This window comes from Loxodonta africana, chromosome 3, assembly GCF_030014295.1.
Source record: "Loxodonta africana isolate mLoxAfr1 chromosome 3, mLoxAfr1.hap2, whole genome shotgun sequence".
Classification (NCBI taxonomy): domain Eukaryota; kingdom Metazoa; phylum Chordata; class Mammalia; order Proboscidea; family Elephantidae; genus Loxodonta; species Loxodonta africana.
In genome coordinates, this window is record NC_087344.1 from 129,315,672 (window position 1) to 129,334,756 (window position 19,085).

Here is a 19,085-nt window from a genome sequence, read left to right on the forward strand (position 1 = left end):
ATATGTGTTAATTTCCTGGGCCTTATATCAGTGGAGGTGATCCTGTTTGGACATAGGATTTTCTTTTGTTATGCTAAGGTGACCATAACAGTACGGACTGGTTTCTAAACCTTATCACTTCTGAGTTATAAAAAGACCAGAATGGATACAGAGACAACATACAAAGGGGAAGACAGATGCCATGTGAAAAATCATAAGCCAAGTAATGCCATGTGAAAAATTTATAAGCCAAGAAACACCAAGGTACCAAGGAACACCCAGGGCTATTGATAAGAAAGAAATCAACACAGCCAAAACCCTAATTTGAACTTTGAGCTTCCACAATTGTGAGAAAATGCATTTATGTTCTTTAAAGCTACCCACACGTGGTATTTCTATCACAGCAGCAAATAACAACCAAAAGAGAGCTAGGGTAAAAAAAGTGGCAACCTTAATATCAGACAAAGTAGACTTTAAGACAAAATCTGTCCAAAGACATAAAGATGGAGATTATATAACGATAAAAGGGTCAAATAATCAAGAAGATTTAACAATCATAAATATATATGCACCCAACATTGGGGCACCTAAATATATACAGCAAACACTCATAGAATTGAAGAGAGAAATAGATAGTACTACATTAATAGCTGGAGAATATAAGGTACTACTTTAAATATTTGATAAAACATCTAGAAAGAATATCAACAAGGAAACAGAGGACCTGAATGACTGTAAACCAACTAAACTTAACAGACATCTATAGAACACTCCACCCTAAAACAGCCCAATACACATTCTACTCCAGTGCACATGGATCATTCTCCAAGAAAGACGACATTTTGGTCACAAAGCAAGTCCTGATAAATTTTTTAAAAACTGAAATCATACAAAGTATTTTCTCTGACCACAATGGACTGAAACTAGAAATCAATAACAGAAAGAAAAAAAAACCCTGAAAAATACACAAACATATGGAAATTAAACAACACACTATTAAGCCACCAACAGGTCAAGGAAGAAATCAAAAGAGAAATCACAAATTTCTTAGTCAAATGAAAATGAAAGCACAAAATACTAAAACATATGGGATGCAACAAAGGCAGTACTCAGAGGGAAACCTATAACAATAAATACCTACATAAAAAAAGAAGAAAGATCTCAAATTAACAGCCTAACTTGACAACTCCAGGAACTAGAAAGAGAAGAGTAAACCAAACCTAAACCTACCAGAAGAAAGAAAATAACAAAGATCAGAACAGAAATAAATAAAATCGAACACAGACCAATAGAAAGGATCAATAAAACCAGAACGTGGTTCTTTGAAAAGATCAATAAAATTGACAAACCTTTAGCAAGACTGACAAAGATACAAATCAAAATAAAAAATGAAAAAAGGGACATTACGTGTGACTGCATAGAAATAAGGAGAATTATGACAGAATATTATGAACTGGATAACCTAGATGAAATGGACAAATTCTTAGAAGCACACATCCTACCCAAACTGACTCAAGAGGAAATAGAAAGTCTCAACAGACCCATAACAAGTGTAGAGATCAAATCAGTGAACAAAAACCTCCCAACAAAAAAAAAGTCCTGGACCAGATGGCTTCACTGGGGAATTTTACCAAACATTTAGAGAAGAACTGACACCAGTGTTGTTGAAACTCTTCCAAAAGATAGAGAAGGAAGGAATACTCCCTAATTCATTCTACAAAGCAAACATAACTGTGATACCAAACCAGACAATGACAACACAAGAAGACAAAACTATGGGCCAATATCTCTTATGAATAAAGATGCAAGAATCATCTACTAAATATTGGTGAACAGACTCCAACAGCATATTAAAAGAGACATATACCATGACCAAGTGGGATTTATTCTGGGGATGCAGGAGTGGTTCAGAATTAGAAAATCAATCAACACAATATGCCACATCAATAGAACAAAGGAAAAGAACCACATGATCATCTCTGTGGATGTGGAAAAGGAATTTAATAAAATCCAACACCTTTTCTTGATGAAAATCCTAAATAAGATTGGAAAAGACAGGAAATTCCTCAATATAATTTAGGGCATATATGAAAAGCCAGCAGCCAACGTTATACGTAATAGAGAAAGAATGAGAGCTTTCCCCTGAGCTGGGAACAAGACAAGGGTGCTTGCTGTCACCACTTCCATTCAATATTGTATTAGAAGGCCTAGCCAGAGCAATAAGACAAGAAAAAGAAATAAAAGGTATCCATATTGGAAAAGAAAAAGTAAAATTATCTATATTTGTGGATGATATGAACCTATATATAGAAAATCTCAAAGAGTACACAAGAAAACTTCCAGAGCTAATAGAGGAATCAGCAAATTTGCAGGGTACAAGGTCAACAAATAAAAATTAGTTGGGTTTCTATACAGCAATGAGAAATCTGAAAGGGAAATCAGGGAAACAACTCCATTTACAATAGCGACTAAGAGAATAAAATACCTAGTAATAAGTTTAACCAGGGACATGAAGGACTTATACAATGAAAAGTATAAAACACTGCTGAAAGGTATTAAAGATGACTTAAATAAATGGAAAGATGTTCCATGTTCATGGATTGAAAGATTTAATATTGTTAAGGTATTAACACCACCCAAAGCTATCCATAGATTCAATGCAATCCCAATAAAAATTCCAACAGCTTTCTTTACAAAAATAGAAAAACTAACCCTCAATTTCATGGCAAGAAGCCCCAAATACCTAAAGCAATGTTGAAAGGGAAGAACAAAATCAGAGGGCTCACACTTCCTGATTTTAAAAAATACTATATAGCTACAGTCATCAAAATAGCATGGTAGTGGTATATCAATAGACATACAGGCCAATGGAATAGAATTAAGAGTCCAGAAATAAACCCACACATCTATGGTCAATTGATTTTTGACAAGGGTGCTAAGTCCATTCAGTGGGGAAAGAAGGGTCTCTTCAATAAATGGTGCTGGGAAAATCGGATTTCCACATGCAGAAAAAAGAAACAGGATCCATGCCTCACACCATACACAAAAATACATTCAAAATGGGTTAAAGACATAAATGTACAAACTAAAACCATAAAACTCTTAGAAGAAAATGCAGGGGCAATGTTGTCTGGCCTACCTTTCAACAATGGATTATCTAACGTAAAATCAGAAGAACAGCAAAAGACAAAATAAATAAATGGGGTCTCATAAAAATTAAAAACATTTTTCTATCAAAAAACTTTACCAAAAAAAGAAAAGACAAGCTACCAACTAGGAGAATATCTTTGGAAACCAAATATCCAACAAGAATCTAATAACCAAAATACATATAAAATTTTGATTTAACAACTAAAAGACAAGTAACCCAATCATAATATGGGCAAAGGACTTGAATAGACATTTCATCAAAGAGAACATTCAAATGGCCACCAAACACATAAAAATATGCTCAGCATCATCAGCCACCAAACCAAAACCAAACCCATTGCCTTTGAGTTGATTTTGACACATAATGACCCTACAAACAGACTAGAACTGCCCCCTTGGTTTCTGAAGAGCAGCTGGTGGATTAGAACTACCAACCTTTTAGTTAGCAATCAAGCTCTTAACCACTGAGCCACCAGGGCTCGCATTAACCACCAGAGAGATACAAATCAAAACAACAAGATACCATTTCACTCCTATTAGGATGGCTAAGATAAAAAATAACAAAAGTTGGTGAGGATGTGGGGAAACTGGAACCCTTATCCATTGCTGGTGGGAATGCAAATGGTATAGCCATTGTGGAAAATAGTCTGGCTGTTCCTCAAAAAACTAAAATAGACTATTGTAGGACCCAGTAATTCCACTCCTAGGTATATACCCAAAAGACTTGAAAGCAGAGACTTAAACAGAGACTTGTAAACCAATGTTTGTTGCAGCACTATTCATAATAGCTATTAGAAGGTGGAAATGACCTAAATGCCCATCAAAAGATGAATGGATAAATAAAATGTGGAACATACACACAGTGGAGTACTACTTAGCCAGTACATGCTACAATATGGATGGAGACTGATGACAATATGCTGAGAGAAATAAGCCAATGACAAAAGGACAAAGATTGTATGGCCTCACTTATATAAAAAGACAAGAAAAGGCAAATGTATACAGACCAAATTTTATTAGTCGTTATTAGGGGTTGCCTTGATGGCAATGGGTTGTTGTTTTTTTTTTTTCTTTTTTAGGGGTGGGAGGGAAGGAGAGAAAGGAGATTATCAGCAATGGAAATGTCACATTTATTATGGGTAGGGTTGCACAGCTAAACAAAAAGCTAGAAATAGGACTACCATATGATCCAGCAATCCCACTCCTTGGAATATATCCTAGAGAAATAAGAGCCTTTACCCGAACAGATATATGCACACCCATGGTCATTGTAGCACTGTTTATAATAGCAAAAAGATGGAAGCAACCAAGGTGCCCATCAACGGATGAATGGATAAACTATGGTAAATTCACACAGTGGAATACCATGCAACAATAAAGAACAATGAATCCATGAAACATCTCATAAACATGGACGAATCTGGAAGGCATTACGCTGACTGAAATTATCAGTTGCAAAAGGACAAATATTGTATGAGACCACTACTGTAAGAACTCAAGAAAAGGTTTAAACACAGAAGAAAACATTCTTTGATGGTTATGAGAGTGGGGAGGGAGGGAGGGAAAGGGGTATTCACTCAATTTAAAAAATCAAAATAAAAAAGTGTGATAGATACATTTACAACAATGAAAAAAAAAGCTGCTGAGACTGCTTATGATTTGGTTCCTTGGTTTGGAGGTAGAGAGTCATGGTTTCATGAGATATCCTAGTTAATTGGCCTAATAACATGTTTACTGCTTCTCTTCTACCTCCTAGCTCATTACTTAGTACCTGGGACCTTAAAAGCGTACAACTGGCCATCCAAAGCACAACTGGTCTCCATTCACTTGGGGCATCAGAGGAAGGAGAGTCAGAAATAGGAGGAGGGTATGGAAATTGTAGTTAATTGCCTCCATGAACAACTGCCTCCTTTGCCATAAGACCAGAAGAACTGGATGGTGCCCGGCTACCATTGTTGAACATTTTTATCAGAGATTCCATAGAAGAATCCAGATCAAAAGGGGGAAAATGCATAACATAATTACAAATTCTCATGGACTCTATAGACTTTCTGGAGCCAGGGAAGGTGGAAGAATCCCTGAAACTACTGTCCTGAGATAATCTTTAAGCCTTAAACCAAAAATATCCCCTGACGTCATCTTAAAACTGAACGATAATTTAGCTTAACTAGTAAAAAAGAAGGTCTGCCTTGAGCATTATGCTCTTTTTTTGTGTTTTTTTAATTGTGCTTTAGATGAAAGTTTACAGAGCAAACTGGTTTCTCAAACAATTAATGCACATATTGTTTTGTGACACTGGTTGCTAACCCCATGAGATGTCAATGCTCTCCCCTTCTTGACCTTGGGTTCCCCATTCCCATTCATCCAGCTTTCCCGTCCCCTCCTACCTTCTCGTCCTTGCCCCTAGGCTGGTGTGCCCATTTAGTCTTGTATATATGGTTGAGGTACGTGTATTACTGTTTGTTTTATGGGCCTGTCTAATCTTTGGCTGAAGGGTAAACCTCAGGAGTGACCTCAGTACTGAGTTAAAAAGGCATCCAGTGGCCATACTCTTGGGGTTTCTCCAGTCTCTGTCAGACCAGTAAATCTGGTCTTTTTTTGAGTTTGAATTTTGTTCTACATTTTTCTCCATCTGTGTCTGGGACACTCTATTGTCATCCCTGTCAGAGCAGTCAGTGGTGGTAGCCAGGCAGCATCTAGTTGTGCTGACCTTAGTCTGGTGGAGGCTGTGGTAATTGTGGTCCATTGGTCCTTTGGACTAATCTTCTCCTTGTGTCTTTGGTTTTCTTCATTCTCCCTTGCTCCAGACAGGGTGGGACCAGTGGAGTATCTTAGATGGCTGCTCACAAGCTTTTAAGACCCCAGACCCATTTCCTTCATAAACTATATTATGCCAATTGAGCTAGATGGCCCTCAAGATCATGGTTCCCAGCCCTCAACCCAGTAATTCAGTCCCCCTTGGATGTGTCTATAAAGCTTCCATGACCTTGTCTTGGTCCAGTTGTGCTGACTTTCCCAGTGCCTTATGCTCTTTTAAGAACTATCTGTATTGGATCAAATTGACAACAGAAACTCAAAAAATTAGATAGGAGCCTTAGAGAGCAGTGAACTTATGTTAATGATGGAAGAACAACTCAGAAAAAGAGGGTGAGACTGGTTGCACAATTGAAGAATGTAGTCAGTGTCACTGAATTGTACAAGTAGAAACGATTGAATTGGTGTATGTTTTGCTGTGTATATTCAACAACAAAATAAGATTCAGAAAATAAATATTTCAAATCTGAATCCTTCAAAAGCAATTTATGTGCACATCCACGTGCCTATTTGTTCTGAAGAGCCCATGGCGTTACTCTAACAATAGAAGATACTGGAGACAATCATGGAAATTGTATAACCATTTAAGCCATGAAGCAAATGTGTTAGGAAAATATTGGGGTCAAGATAAAAAATACAATGATTATACCCCACCCCACCAGTGAGCATAAGCCTACTACTTATAAACCCAAGCAGAAGACTATAAAATAAACCCAGACCCAATTTGCTCCCTACCATTTAGAACACTGCATTTAGGGTTAAGGCAGACTGAAGGAATGTATGACTTCTACCTATCTAAAAAAAAACCTATCTGGCCCATTGCAAATAGACATCTCACCATTAAGAGGGATGGTTTATAAATTACACAGTATCAGTCATTTTGGTGTGACATTCACAGGTATCCAGTTATCAAAACAGGTGAACCAATGTTATGTTTTCTAATTCAAAGCAGGCCTTTCAAAAGTCAAAAAAAACATGTGTTACATGTGCTTGGAATTAGTACTTACCTGAACAGCCACCAGAAATTAAGTAAATTCTCTTCAATCTGGCTTCCCTTGGTAGCATGAAGTCCATTTATAATATTAGGGCGCCATGCAGGAAAGACAGGAAAGTCTCAATACTATTTTAAGAAAGTTTAACAGCCCACCACTGTATTTGTTTTGGGAGCAGGGAATGGGGGGAGCTAATACTTGTTTGTAGTCACCACCCGGCTCAACTGTGCAGTGGGCTGGTTAGAGCTTATACCATGGAGGAGGGGCACCTTGGCAGCAGCAATCTGCTAAACTGTACGCCTTTTCATAAAGTAGAGGAATTGGGGTTAACCACATTACAACCCTCCCATCTGAGGTAAAGGCCTGTTTGTTCCGGAAAGCGAAGCCCAGCCTTACTTAACTAACTCAGTTTAACACATGCAGTAAAAATAAGCATTCACAGGCAGCGAGAAAAGCTCTAGTCTACAACCGTAAGCCATCACGTTTGTAAGGATTTCTCCAGAGTCCGATATTCTGAAAGATGCAGCTCAGGCGCCTCACCTCGGACGATTAACCTGAAAACACCTGATCCTCTCCCTGGGTTCCTTGCCTGGGAAAAACGGTAAGACTCCAGGCCGTGCCTTCACTTTTAAAACTTTCCACCGCTCTCGGGGACTGGGAGCAGGAAAACTGTCCGCATTTGAGCTTTGCCAGGAAGGTCTCCCCAGAAGTTGAAGCCCTTTTATGAGGGGGCCCCCATTCTCTTAGCCCTCGCTTTCTTACCTTACTGCAGCCCCGCGGTGCGCGCAGACCGGCGACCGAGAGCAAACACCGTAGGTCTCCCGGCGCAGCGAGCACTACTCAGACTGCTTTGCCGCCGGGCTGAAAGGCGGCTCTGTGCGCGCCTCGAGGGGTACGGCGAGTGGCCAGGGGTTCCCGCCCCGCCTCCGAGTCACCACCTCCGTCCTGTCCCTCTCGCCAGGGCTGGGCCAACCGGGAACCAAAGCCGAGACTTTCTCGTCTTGGTGCCCCGGGGGGACTTTTTCCACGTGTCAGGGAGCCAGCCTCTCAGAACCCCAGGGGGCTAGAGGAAGCGAAGCGGAGCCAGAGGGGCGGTGGGGGATGGAGCCCAGGTGCCGGGGCAAGAAGACCTGGGAAAGACAACAGCCAGGGAACTAGGCGGCGGTGGGGCCGTCTGGGGTGGCGGGGTGGAGTGGAGGTCTCCGCCCGCGCCCACGTGGGTGAGGCCGAGCCCCTCCAAAAGGCCCAGGTGCGCGCGGAGCCGCGCCCGCCCAGTGCCGCTGTGGTACTGACCTGTGTCCGGGCCCCCAGGGCAGGCCGGAGACGCGGTCCCACACCCGCAGGTCCAGTGCCTCCACTCCGCGCCGCATGGTGTGGCCCGGGGGCGTCAGGAGCAGACCCAGGGCGGGACGACTGCACCTGCCTTGGCCCCGGGCTCTGGCCCGCGGCTCCAGCTCTCGCGTCCTCCAGGTCCAGCACTGTGACCCAGCCCTCTCAGGCTCCTCGCTGTCTGCCAGACGCCCGTCCTGGGAGAAGCGCCTTATAAAAGGGAACCTGGCGGTGGAGCCGGAGTGAGGCGGCCCGCGCACCCTCCACACCGCCCTCCCGCGGCCGGGCCGCTTACTCCGCGCCCTTCTTCATTTTTTCGTTGATTTCTTTATGCCTTCATAAATTGTTTTCTAAATTCATTCCTCTGTCCATTTCTTTAGTCATTTCTATGTTGATGCATTCAGGAAACATTCACTGAGTGCCAGACAGATTGCTGGATTCCGTGGACACCGGGATGAGAAAGACACGAGTACTTGACATAAAACTGTCGGACAAGTGTCAGAGGAGTCTTTTATTCTGGAGTGCATGATCACAGAATTCTATGACAAGGGTCGTGGTTCGGAGACAGAAGAAAAAGAAGTAATGTCCTTTCTCTCGCACAGGGAGGCTCAGATGTCCGCGTGGCCCGGGGTAGGGGCACGAGGTGGGGGGATGACGGCGCAGACAGGCGGAGCTCCAGAGGAGGGAATCGGTAAGTACACTCACCCCAGCTTCTACCGCCATGGCTCTGCAGTCATAGCTCTGGAAGGAAAGACGCCTGCCGGAAACAGTACAAGAGCGTACATAGATCGCGGTTCAAGAATCTTGTGGATGAGGGTCGCAGGCACATGCCCAAATGCCAAGTCCGACTGAGGGTGGTGTTGACTTGGCAGTTTGGACACGGCTGACAGCCTCTTTCCAAGGAAGTCGTATCCCTACTCTTCACCTGGTGAACAGCACCAGAGAAAGTCCCAGAGTTCCAGGTTGCTTGGATCTTCAGGTCTCCTTTTTAGCTAGGGCGAAGAGCGTTCTGCCAGAGCATTATTTTAATGTGTCTCCAGACAGAAGCTGTGAACAGAACGAGGTATTTAAAAGTATATGTAGTCGACCCTCTTTTGAAGGTCAACGTCCAGCGGGCTATCAGGTAAAAATATCTTATTTTAGAACCCTTTTCACTAGAGGAGGTCCTTGGGTGGCGAAAACAGTTTGGGCTGGACTCCCCACCCCTCTCCCGGGGCGGGGGGGAATAATGTCGTTGAGCCGACTTTGACTTATAGCGGCCCTAAAGGACAAGGTCCTCTACTGTCCCACAGGGCTACCAAGGAGCTGGTGGATTCAAACTGCTAACCTTTTGGTTAGCAGCCGAACTCTTAACTACTGCGCCACCAGGACTCAAAAAAAAAAAAAAGACCCTTTGCGGTCAAGCGGATTCTGACTCATAGTGACCCTATAGCAACCCTGAAGGACAGAGTAGAATTGCCCCAAAGAATTTCCAAGGAGCGCCTGGTGGATTCGAGCTGCTGACCTTTTGGTTAGCTGCAGTAGCACTTAACCACTATGCCACTAAAGTTTCCACCACCAGGTCTAGTAACCAAAAAGTTGGCGGCTAGAATCCATCCAGAAGAAAAACCTGGCAATTTATTTTGGTAAGATTAATATCAGTTGCCATCTAGTCAATTCCAACTCTACAGCCATTGAAACCCCTATGGAGTGCAGTTTTACTCTGACACACACAGGTCACCATGAGTCAGAATCGACTTTTCAGAAGTTCCCACTGTATACAGACAGGCTTAGAAGAAAAGGAAAGGAAACTTTACAGCACTGTTCTTGTGGGGAGAATGTGGACTCGGATGAAAGGAGAATATTGGAGGTATCTCGTAAGTAAAATATAATTTTGATGCTGAAGGACTTTTTAATCCTTTAAAATTCCAAGAAAAGCCACCATGAAGGAACAAACCTATTAGCTCCAAAATGTTAGTCCTTCACTAAGGGCAACTATCCCTTTAGAAGGGGATTTAAATGAAGGTAAGGTTCTTTGTGTCAACAGACTTCTCATTTTACCTATTTTCTAAAACCAGGCCAATTCTATTGAGTGGCTTCCCAGTGAGTGGTTAAAAAGATAATTTATAGCTAATACTGTATCTATTAAGAACATCTGTTATGTTCAAAGAGTCTCTACGTGGTATAAATGGTTCAGCACTTGATTCCTAATCAAAAGATTGGAGGTTGGTGCCAGAGGTACCTTGGAAGAAAGACCTGAGTATCTGCTTCCAAACAAACCAGCAGTTGAAAACCCTAGGGAACATAGTTCTACTCTGACACATGTGGGTCGCCAGGAGTCTGAGTCAACTCTACTGCAACTGGTTTTTTGTTTGTTTACTTTGTGCAAGGTTCTGTGCTTTAAAGGGACCAGAAGTAACCCTGAGGCCTATTAGGCTGTCATGTAGGGTGATTTGGATATATTACCTCACTGAATGCTCACCACTTAGTACGCTGTTATCTACCTTTTGAAATGAAGAAATGGGTTTGTAGAAATTGCAGTTACTTCCCCATTAGGTAGCAGGTCCAAGATTTCTATTCAGCTGTTTAGTTTATTCTCACCACACTGATAGAAAACACCATCAACAAACAGCTTCTGCCCTTGAGGACCTTTCACACTCTAATTAAGAGTCAATAACCATATATGTACATAAATAGTTGTGACTGGAGATGCAATAGGTATAAAAGTGTCATTTGAAAAAATAAACAAGCAAATTCTTATAGAACCCTGAAAAGGGAGCAATAGTTTCAAAAGGAAGAGCCGGAATCTCAAACTTTAATGTGCACATGAGTCACCAGGAGAACTTATTGAAGCCAACTCTGGTAGCACAATGGTTAAGCCCTCTGTTGCTAACTGAAAGGTCAGCGGGTTGAACCCACCAGCAGCTCCAAGGGAGAAAAGACCTGGCGATCTGCTCCATAAAGATTACCTGCTGCCATCAAGTCTATTTCAACTCATTGCAAGTCTATAGGACAGAGTAGAACTGCCCCACAGTGTTTCCAAGGCTGTAATCTTTACACAAGCAGACTGCCACATACTTCTCCCATGGAGTGGCTGGCACTGCATCACCAGGGCTCCTTCCATAATGATTACGGTCAAGGAAACCATATAGGGCAGTTCCACTCTGTCCTATAGGTCACTATGAGTCGCACACGGTAACAGAGTGAACCTGAGATTCTGCATCTAGCAGATCCCATTGTTGCCGTTGCTCCTGATCCATGTACCACCCTTTAAGCAGCAAGAGTCTGAAAAATACTTAATCTGAGAGTGTGAGGGAACTAGAGATGAGGAAGAGGGGAGGAGAGTAATAATGGAAAAGGCTTGGAATCAGATGGCTGAGGGCTTTGAATATTACACATACTAAGACACATGAACTATGGCTGCTAACCAGAAGACTAGCAGTTCCAATCCACCAGATGCATCTTGGAAACTCTATGGGGCAGTCGCTATGTGTTGGAATCGACTCGATGGCAATGGGTTTGTTTTGGTTTTTTTTTTTTTTTTGGTAAGACACATGAATTATAGTTTCTAGGCACCTAATCTAACCATTCTAAATCAGTAAATTGAATTTAATCAGTTAAAAAACAAAAACATTGCTGTTGAGTTGATTCTGACTGATAGCAACTGTCTTAGTTATCTAGTGCTGCCATACAGAAATACCACAAGTGGATGACTTCAACAAACAGAAGTTTATTCTCTTCCAGTTTAGGAGGTTGGAAGTACATATTCAGAGCATCAGCTCCATGGGAAGATTTTCTCTCTCTGTCGGTTCTGAAGGAAGGTCCTTGTCTTCAATCTTTCCTTGGACTAGGAGCTTCTCCTGCCACTACTTTCTTGGAGGTATGAGGTCCACCTGTCTGCCTACTCGATTCTCTTTTATATCTCAAAGAAATTGACTTAAGACACAGCATAATCTGGTACATTGAGTCCTGCTTCATTAACATGGCTGTTGCTAATCCCACCTCATTAACATCATAGAAGTAGGGTTTACAACAGATGGGAAAATCATATCTGATGACAAAATGGTAGACAATCACACAATACCGGGAATCATGGCCTAGCCAAGTTGACACGTATTTTGGGGGGACACAATTCAATTCATAGCAGCGATCCTGTAGGACAGAGTAGAACTGCCCCACAGGGTTTCCAAGGAGCAGCTGGTAGATTTGAGCAGCCAGACCTTTGGTTAGCACACATAGCTCTTAACCACTGGGCCACTAGGCATAGATTTTTTTCAACTTTCAAAAGTCACCCTGTTCAGTAAAGATCCTAGGGCGGGAGTGGGCAGTAATGCTCATTGCTTTGTACTGTGCTTCACTGGTTTCAAACACCTGTGTTCTTGTCTATAATATGATAGTTCAAAAAGGTATGTGCTCTGACTTAAATTTGTGATGACCAATAACCAAGTAACACAAGAATTTTTTGCTTGATAGTATGGAGCTCTGGCAGTGCAGTCGTTAAGAGCTACGGTGAGCTACAGCTGCTAACCAAACGGGTGGTGGGTTGAATCCACAGCTGCTCCTTGGAAGTCCTGTGGGGCAGTTCTACTATGTCCTATAGGGTCGCTATGAGTCCGAATCAACTCAAAGCAACGGGTACTACAACGTGGCATTCTTAATTTACAAACCCAAAAACCTGTTGCCATTGAGTCAATTCCAACTCATGGTGAACCCAGGTGTTTCAGAGTAGAACGGCCTTCTACTCTGGGGTTTTTAGTGGCTGTAATCTGCCAAAAGTACAAGTGGGGTTTTTAGTGGCTGTAATCTGCCAAAAGTACATAGATCACCAGGACTTTCTCGTGTTGTAGCTGGGTCAGTTCAACCACCACCCTGTCAGTTAGTAGCCGAGAGCAAACCCTTTGTACCACCCAGAGGTCTTGAATTTTAATAGCAAATTGCCTTCATATTAAAATTTCACTAATTTAATTTACAATGTTAAAGGAATTTTTTAAAAGTAGTCAAGATAATATGAGACAGGCTGAAATAAAAATGCAACCCTTTTCTGGGATAGGCAGAGAAGAACAATATTTATTGCAGAGTGAATGTAAAACAACAGAATAAAATATGAGGGAAAACATGGCATCCTTTATTTACCTACTATTCACATCCTTTCCAATTTTTGTTGATGGACAAGCAGTCTTTGTATATTCTAGATATTAACCCCTTGCCAATTTTAAGCATTATAAATACCTTCTTTCAGTCTTCGTCTCTTAACTTTGTCTATGATGTTCTTCCCTGGATGGAAGTTCTTAATTTTGGTGTTATAAAACCAAAGTTAAGGATATCAATCCTTATGTTTGGGATTTTGACGTCTTGTTTAAGAGGGCTTTTTATACCCATAGGTCACAAATATTCTTCTGTATTGTATTATAGTTTTCTCCTTCATATCAAGGTCCATTGTACATCAACTTTGAATATGACAGGAGACAAGGAGGCAGCTCTATTTTTCTATATAAAGTAAGCCAGTTTTCAGCAAACTATCTTCTAAACCAGGAATTAGCATACTTTTTCTGTAAAACGCCAGACATTAAATTTTTTAGAATTAGTAGACCATTCTCCTGTGGCAACTACTGAGCTCTGCCACGGTAGTGCAAAGGCAGCCATAGACAACACATAAACAATAAGCATGGCTGTGTTCAATGTGACATGAAATAGTGTTCTTCTTTTGACTTTTTTTAACCAGTTAAAAATATAAAAACCATTCTTAGGTAAACCATAACCCACTGCTGACAAGTAGATTCCAATTCATGACAAAAAAACCAAACCCACTGCCGTCAAGTCGATTCCAACTCACAGCACAGAGTAGAAATGTCCCATAGGGTTTCCAAGGCTATCATCTTTATGGAGGAAACCCTGGTGGTGTAGTGGTTAAGTACTACAACTGCTAAACAAAAGGTTGGCAGTTCAAATCCACCAGATGCTCCTTGGAAACCCTATGGGGCAGTTCTACTGACTTATAGCATTGCCATGAGTAGGAATTAACTCCTCGGCAATGGCTTGGTTTTTTTTTTTTTTTTTTTTAATCTTTAGACTGCCATATCTTTCTCCTGAGGAACAGGTGATGGGTTCAAACCGCTGACATTCAAGTTAGCAGCCAAGCACTTTACCACTGTGCCACTAGGGCTCCTTTTCTTAGTTCAAGGGCCATGCAAAAACAAGGCAGCTGGCTGGATTTTGCCCATAGGCCACAGTTTGCTGACCCTTTTTTAAAAATCTGTCCTTTCCCCCTTAGTTTATGGTTACAGCTTTATCCAGTCCCAAATATGCATGAATGTATTTTTGAGCTCTCTATTCCATTCACTGGTTTATATATCAGTTCCTCTGATAATACCGTATTAATACCATTCTAGTTTTCTTTTTTATTTTTGCTGTGAGTTTGCAATATGGCTTAAATTTGAATAGGGTGAATCCCTCCTCTTTTCATTTCTTTTCAAGCATGACTTAGCTATTTCATGGACTGCTTACCTCAAGAATTTTATAATTCACTTTTTGTGTTTAAAAAACAACTGGATTTTTTTTTTTGTTCTTACACTGAATGTATAGATTAATCAAAAAAAAAAAAAGACGGAAAGAAACGGAATCTTTACTGTGTTACATTGTCCCCATCCATAAACAGACCTCTGCAATTATTTGGATCTTCTTTTATGTGCTGTAATGAAGCTTTTGAAATTTTCTTTGGACAGTTCTTATGCTTTCTATCTTAGGATAATTCCTGGACAATTTACAATTTTTCTTTTTTTTTTTTTTGGTGTAGATTTTAAATTACAAGCTAGATTTGCTATCCTCAAATATAGTTCTTAAGGAAGATTATTAGATTGTTGTCAGTACTTTCAAATGAGAGGACAAACTACACTTTAGTAAAACCAGGTGATTTTTTTTTTTATTTCTGAGAGAGCAATCCTTGCATCACCAGATAGAATTACTCCAGTTCATGCAGTAAATGACTATTACATCTATTTAGTTCTTTATTTTTATACTCTCACAATCTCTGAATTTATCTGGGGATGATTTTCTTGGGTTAGGTTCTTCTTGTCTGAAAAATCCTGTCTTCAACTTTTTCTTTCCTGACTCTAAAGAAAAAAATTTTTTTTATTGTACTTTAGATAAAGGTTTACAGGACCAACTAGCTTCTTGTTAAACAATTAGTGTGCATATAATTTTGTGACATTGATTACCAACCCCACAACATGTCAACACTCTCCCCTTCTCGAACTTAGGATCCCCTATTACCAGTTTTTCGATCCCCTCTTACCTTCTAGTCCTTGCCCCTGGGCTGGCGTACCCCTTTAATCTCATTTTGTTTTATGGGTCTGTCTAGTCTTTCACTGAAGAGTGAACCTCAGGAATGACTTCATTATGGAGCTAAAAAGGTGTCCGGGGGCCAAACTCTTGGAGTTTCTCCAGTCTCTGTCAGACCAGTAAGTAAGTGTGTGTGTGTGTGTGTGTGTGTGTGTGTGTGTGTGTGTGTGTGTGTGTGTTAGAATTTTGTTCTACATGTTTCTCCAACTCTGTCCAGGACTGTCTATTGTGATCCCTGTCAGAGCAGACAGTGGTGGTAGCCAGGCACCATCTAGCTGTGCTGGACCCAGTCTGGTGGAGGCTGTGGTAGTTGTCCATTAGTCTTTTGGACTAATCTTTCCCCTGTATCTTTGGTTTTCTTCATTGTTTCTTGCTCCCCACAATGTGAGACCAGTGGAGTATCTTCTATGGCCGTTTACAAGTTTTAACACATGAGATGCTACTCACCAAAGTAGGATGTAGAACATTTTCTTTATAAATTATGCCAATTGAGCTAGATGTTTTCCAAGACCATGGTCCCCACAGCCCTCAGCCTATTTGTTATTTTCTGGTTTTTTGATTCATGCCAGTAGTGCTGGGGTGAGATGGTATCTCACTGTGGTTTTGATTTCTATTTCTCTAATGACTGGAAACCCTGGTGGTGTAGTGGTTAAGAGCTATGGCTGCTAACCAAAAGGTCCTAAGTTTAAATCCACCAGGCAGTCCTTGGAAACTCTTTGGGGCAGTTCTACTCTGTCCAATTCTGCTATGAGTCAGAACTGACCCCTTGGCAACGGGTTTGGCTTTTTTTTTGGTAATGACTAGCGATCTTGAGCATTTCCTCATGTGTCTGTTAGTTGCTTGAATGTCTTCTTCAGTGAAGTGTCTGTTCATTTCCTTTGCCCATTTTTTTTTAATTAACTTTTATTAAGCTTCAAGTGAACATTTACAATTCCGATCAGTCTGTCACATGTAAGTTTACATACCTCTTACTCCCTTCTCCCACTTGCTGTCCCCCTATTGAGTCAGCCCTTTCAGTCTCTCGTTTCGTGCCAATTTTGCCGTCTTCCCTCTCTATCTTCCCATCCCCCCTCCAGTCAAGTGTTGCCAACACACTCTCCAGCGTCCACCTGATTTAATTAGCTCACTCTTCATCAGCATCTCTCTCCCCCCCACTGACCAGTCCCTTTCGTGTCTGATGAGTTGTCTTCGGGGATGGTTCCTGTCCTGTGCCAACAGAAGGTCTGGGGAGCTTTGCCGCCGGGATTCCTCTAGTCGCAGTCAGACCATTAAGTATGGTCTTTTTATGAGAATTTGGGGTCTGTATCCCACTGATCTCCTGCTCCCTCAGGAGTTCTCTGTTGTGCTCCCTGACAGGGCAGTCATCGATTGTGGCCAGGCACCAACTAGTTCTTCTGGTCTCAGGATGATGTAGGTCTCTGGTTCATGTGGCCCTTTTCTGTCTCTTGGGTTCTTAGTTGTTGTGTGACCTTGGTGTTCTTCATTTTCCTTTGCTCCAGGTGGGTTGAGACCAATTGATGTATCTTAGATGGCCGCTTGTTAGCATTTAGGACCCCAGACGCCACATTTCAAAGTGGGATGCAGAATGTTTTCATACTAGAATTATTTTGCCAATTGACTTAGAAGTCCCCTCAAACCATGTTCCCCAGACCCCAGCCCCTGCTCCGCTGACCTTTGAAGCATTCATTTTATCCCAGAAACCTCTTTGCTTTTAGTCCAGTCCAATTGGGCTGACCTTCCTTGTATTGAGTGTTGTCTTTCCCTTCACCCAAAGCAGTTCTTATCTACTGATTAATCAATAAAAAACCCTCTCCCTCCCTCCCTCCCTCCCTCCCTCCCCTCTTCGTAACCACAAAAGTATGTGTTCTTCTTTGTTTTTTCTATTTCTCAAGATCTTATAATAGTGGTCTTATACAATATTTGTCCTTTTGCCTCTGACTCATTTCGCTCAGCATAATGCCTTCCAGGTTCCTCCATGTTATGAAATGTTTCAGAGATTCGTCACTGTTCTTTATCGATGCGTAGTATTCCATTGTGTGAATATACCACAATTTATTTAGCCATTCATCCGTTGATGGACACCTTGGTTGCTTCCAGCTTTTTGCTATTGTAAACAGAGCTGCAATAAACATGGATGTGCATATATCTGTTTGTGTGCCTTTGCCCATTTTTTAATTGGATTATTTGTCGTTTTGTGTAGGCGTGTTGGATTTTCCTGTAGATTTTAGAGATTAGACCTTCGTTAGATTTGTCATAGCGAAAATTTTTTTCCCAGTCTATAGGTTCTCTTTTTACCCTTTTGGTGAAGTCTTTTGATGAGCATGAATGTTTAATTTTTAGAAGATCACAGTTATCTAGCTTAGCTTCTGGAATCTGTGTGTTGTTAGTTATGGTTTGTATCCTGTTAATGCTGTGTATTAGGGCCTCTAGCATTGATCCTATTTTTTCCTCTATGATCGTTAGAGTTTTTGGTTTTATATTTAGGTCTTTGATCCATTTTGAATTAGTTTTTGTGTATGGTGTGAGGTATGGGTCCTGTTCCATTTTTTTGCAGATGGACGTGCAGTTTTGCCAGCACCATTTTTTAAAAAGACTGGGCCTTTGTTGAAGATCAGGTGACTGTAGGTAGATTGATGTTCATCTGGGTTCTCAATTCTGTTCCATTGGTCAATGTATCTGCCATTGTACCAGTACCAGGCTGTTTTGACTACCATAGCTGTATAGTAGGTTCTGAGGTCAGGTAGTTCAAGTCCTCCTACTTTATTCTTCTTCAGTAGTGCTTTACTTATCTGGGGCCTCTTCCCTTTCTATACAAAGTTAATGATAGTTTTTCCATCTCTTTCTTTAAAGAATGCTGTTGGTATTTGGATTGGGATTGCATTGTGTTTGTAGATTGCTTTGGGTAGAGTTGACATTTTCACGTTGAGTCTACCTATACCTGAGCATGGTATGTTTTTCCATTCATGTGGATCTCTTTTGGCTTCTTGCAGTAGTGTTTTGTAGTTTTCTTGGTATAGGTCTTTTACATCCCTGGTTAGATTTATTCTTAAGTTTTGTTTTTTTTTTTTTTTTTTAGGGGCTCTTATAAATGGTATTATTTTCCTGATTTCTTTTTTGTCGTTCTCTTTATTGGTGTATATGAATCCAACTGATTTTCGCGTGTTTATCTTGTATCCTGCTGCTCTGCTGAATCTTTCTATTAGTTCCAGTAGTTGTCTCATGGAGTCTTTTGGGTTTTTTATGTACCTTGGAAACCCTATGGGGCAGTTGTACTCTGTCCTATAGGGTTGCTATGAGTTGGAATCAACTTGATGGCAACAGGTTTTTTTTTTTAAGTATCATATCATCTGCAGATAGGGAGTTTTACTTCTTCATTACCAATCTGAATGCTCTTTATTTTTCTTGCCTTATTGCTCTAGCTAGGACTTCCAGCACAATGTTAATAGGAGTGGTGATAAAGGGCATCCTTGTCTTGCTCATCCTTCTCTTCTCAAGGGTAATGTT

The 19,085-nt window shown here is 41.2% G+C and overlaps 1 protein-coding gene and 1 long non-coding RNA gene across 12 annotated transcripts in view; one reads left to right on the forward strand and one right to left on the reverse strand.

The window, feature by feature from the left end:
• Positions 1 to 8,455, reverse strand: part of MCOLN2 (mucolipin TRP cation channel 2) — an 80,634-nt gene extending 72,179 nt beyond the window's left edge. Inside the window, exon 1 of one of the 5 annotated variants that reach the window (XM_003411116.4) lies at positions 8,229 to 8,452. In XM_003411116.4, the coding sequence (XP_003411164.3) occupies positions 8,229 to 8,305 (77 nt within the window). In that variant the 5' untranslated portion in view covers positions 8,306 to 8,452. Of the gene's footprint in view, positions 1 to 6,950; positions 8,066 to 8,228 lie in introns of those variants that run through there. The other 4 variants (XM_023549422.2, XM_023549419.2, XM_023549420.2 and 1 more) reach the window with 4 other exon arrangements.
• LOC111750988 (uncharacterized) overlaps positions 7,297 to 19,085 on the forward strand; it is a 38,087-nt gene continuing 26,298 nt past the window's right edge. For 3 of the 7 annotated variants that reach the window (XR_010321423.1, XR_010321427.1, XR_010321425.1), the window contains exons 1-4: positions 7,297 to 7,536; positions 8,867 to 10,120; positions 11,988 to 12,123; positions 15,601 to 15,700. This is a non-coding gene — a long non-coding RNA (uncharacterized LOC111750988). The remainder of the gene's footprint in view (positions 7,537 to 8,866; positions 10,121 to 11,987; positions 12,124 to 15,600; positions 15,701 to 19,085) is intronic. The other 4 variants (XR_010321428.1, XR_010321429.1, XR_010321426.1 and 1 more) reach the window with 3 other exon arrangements.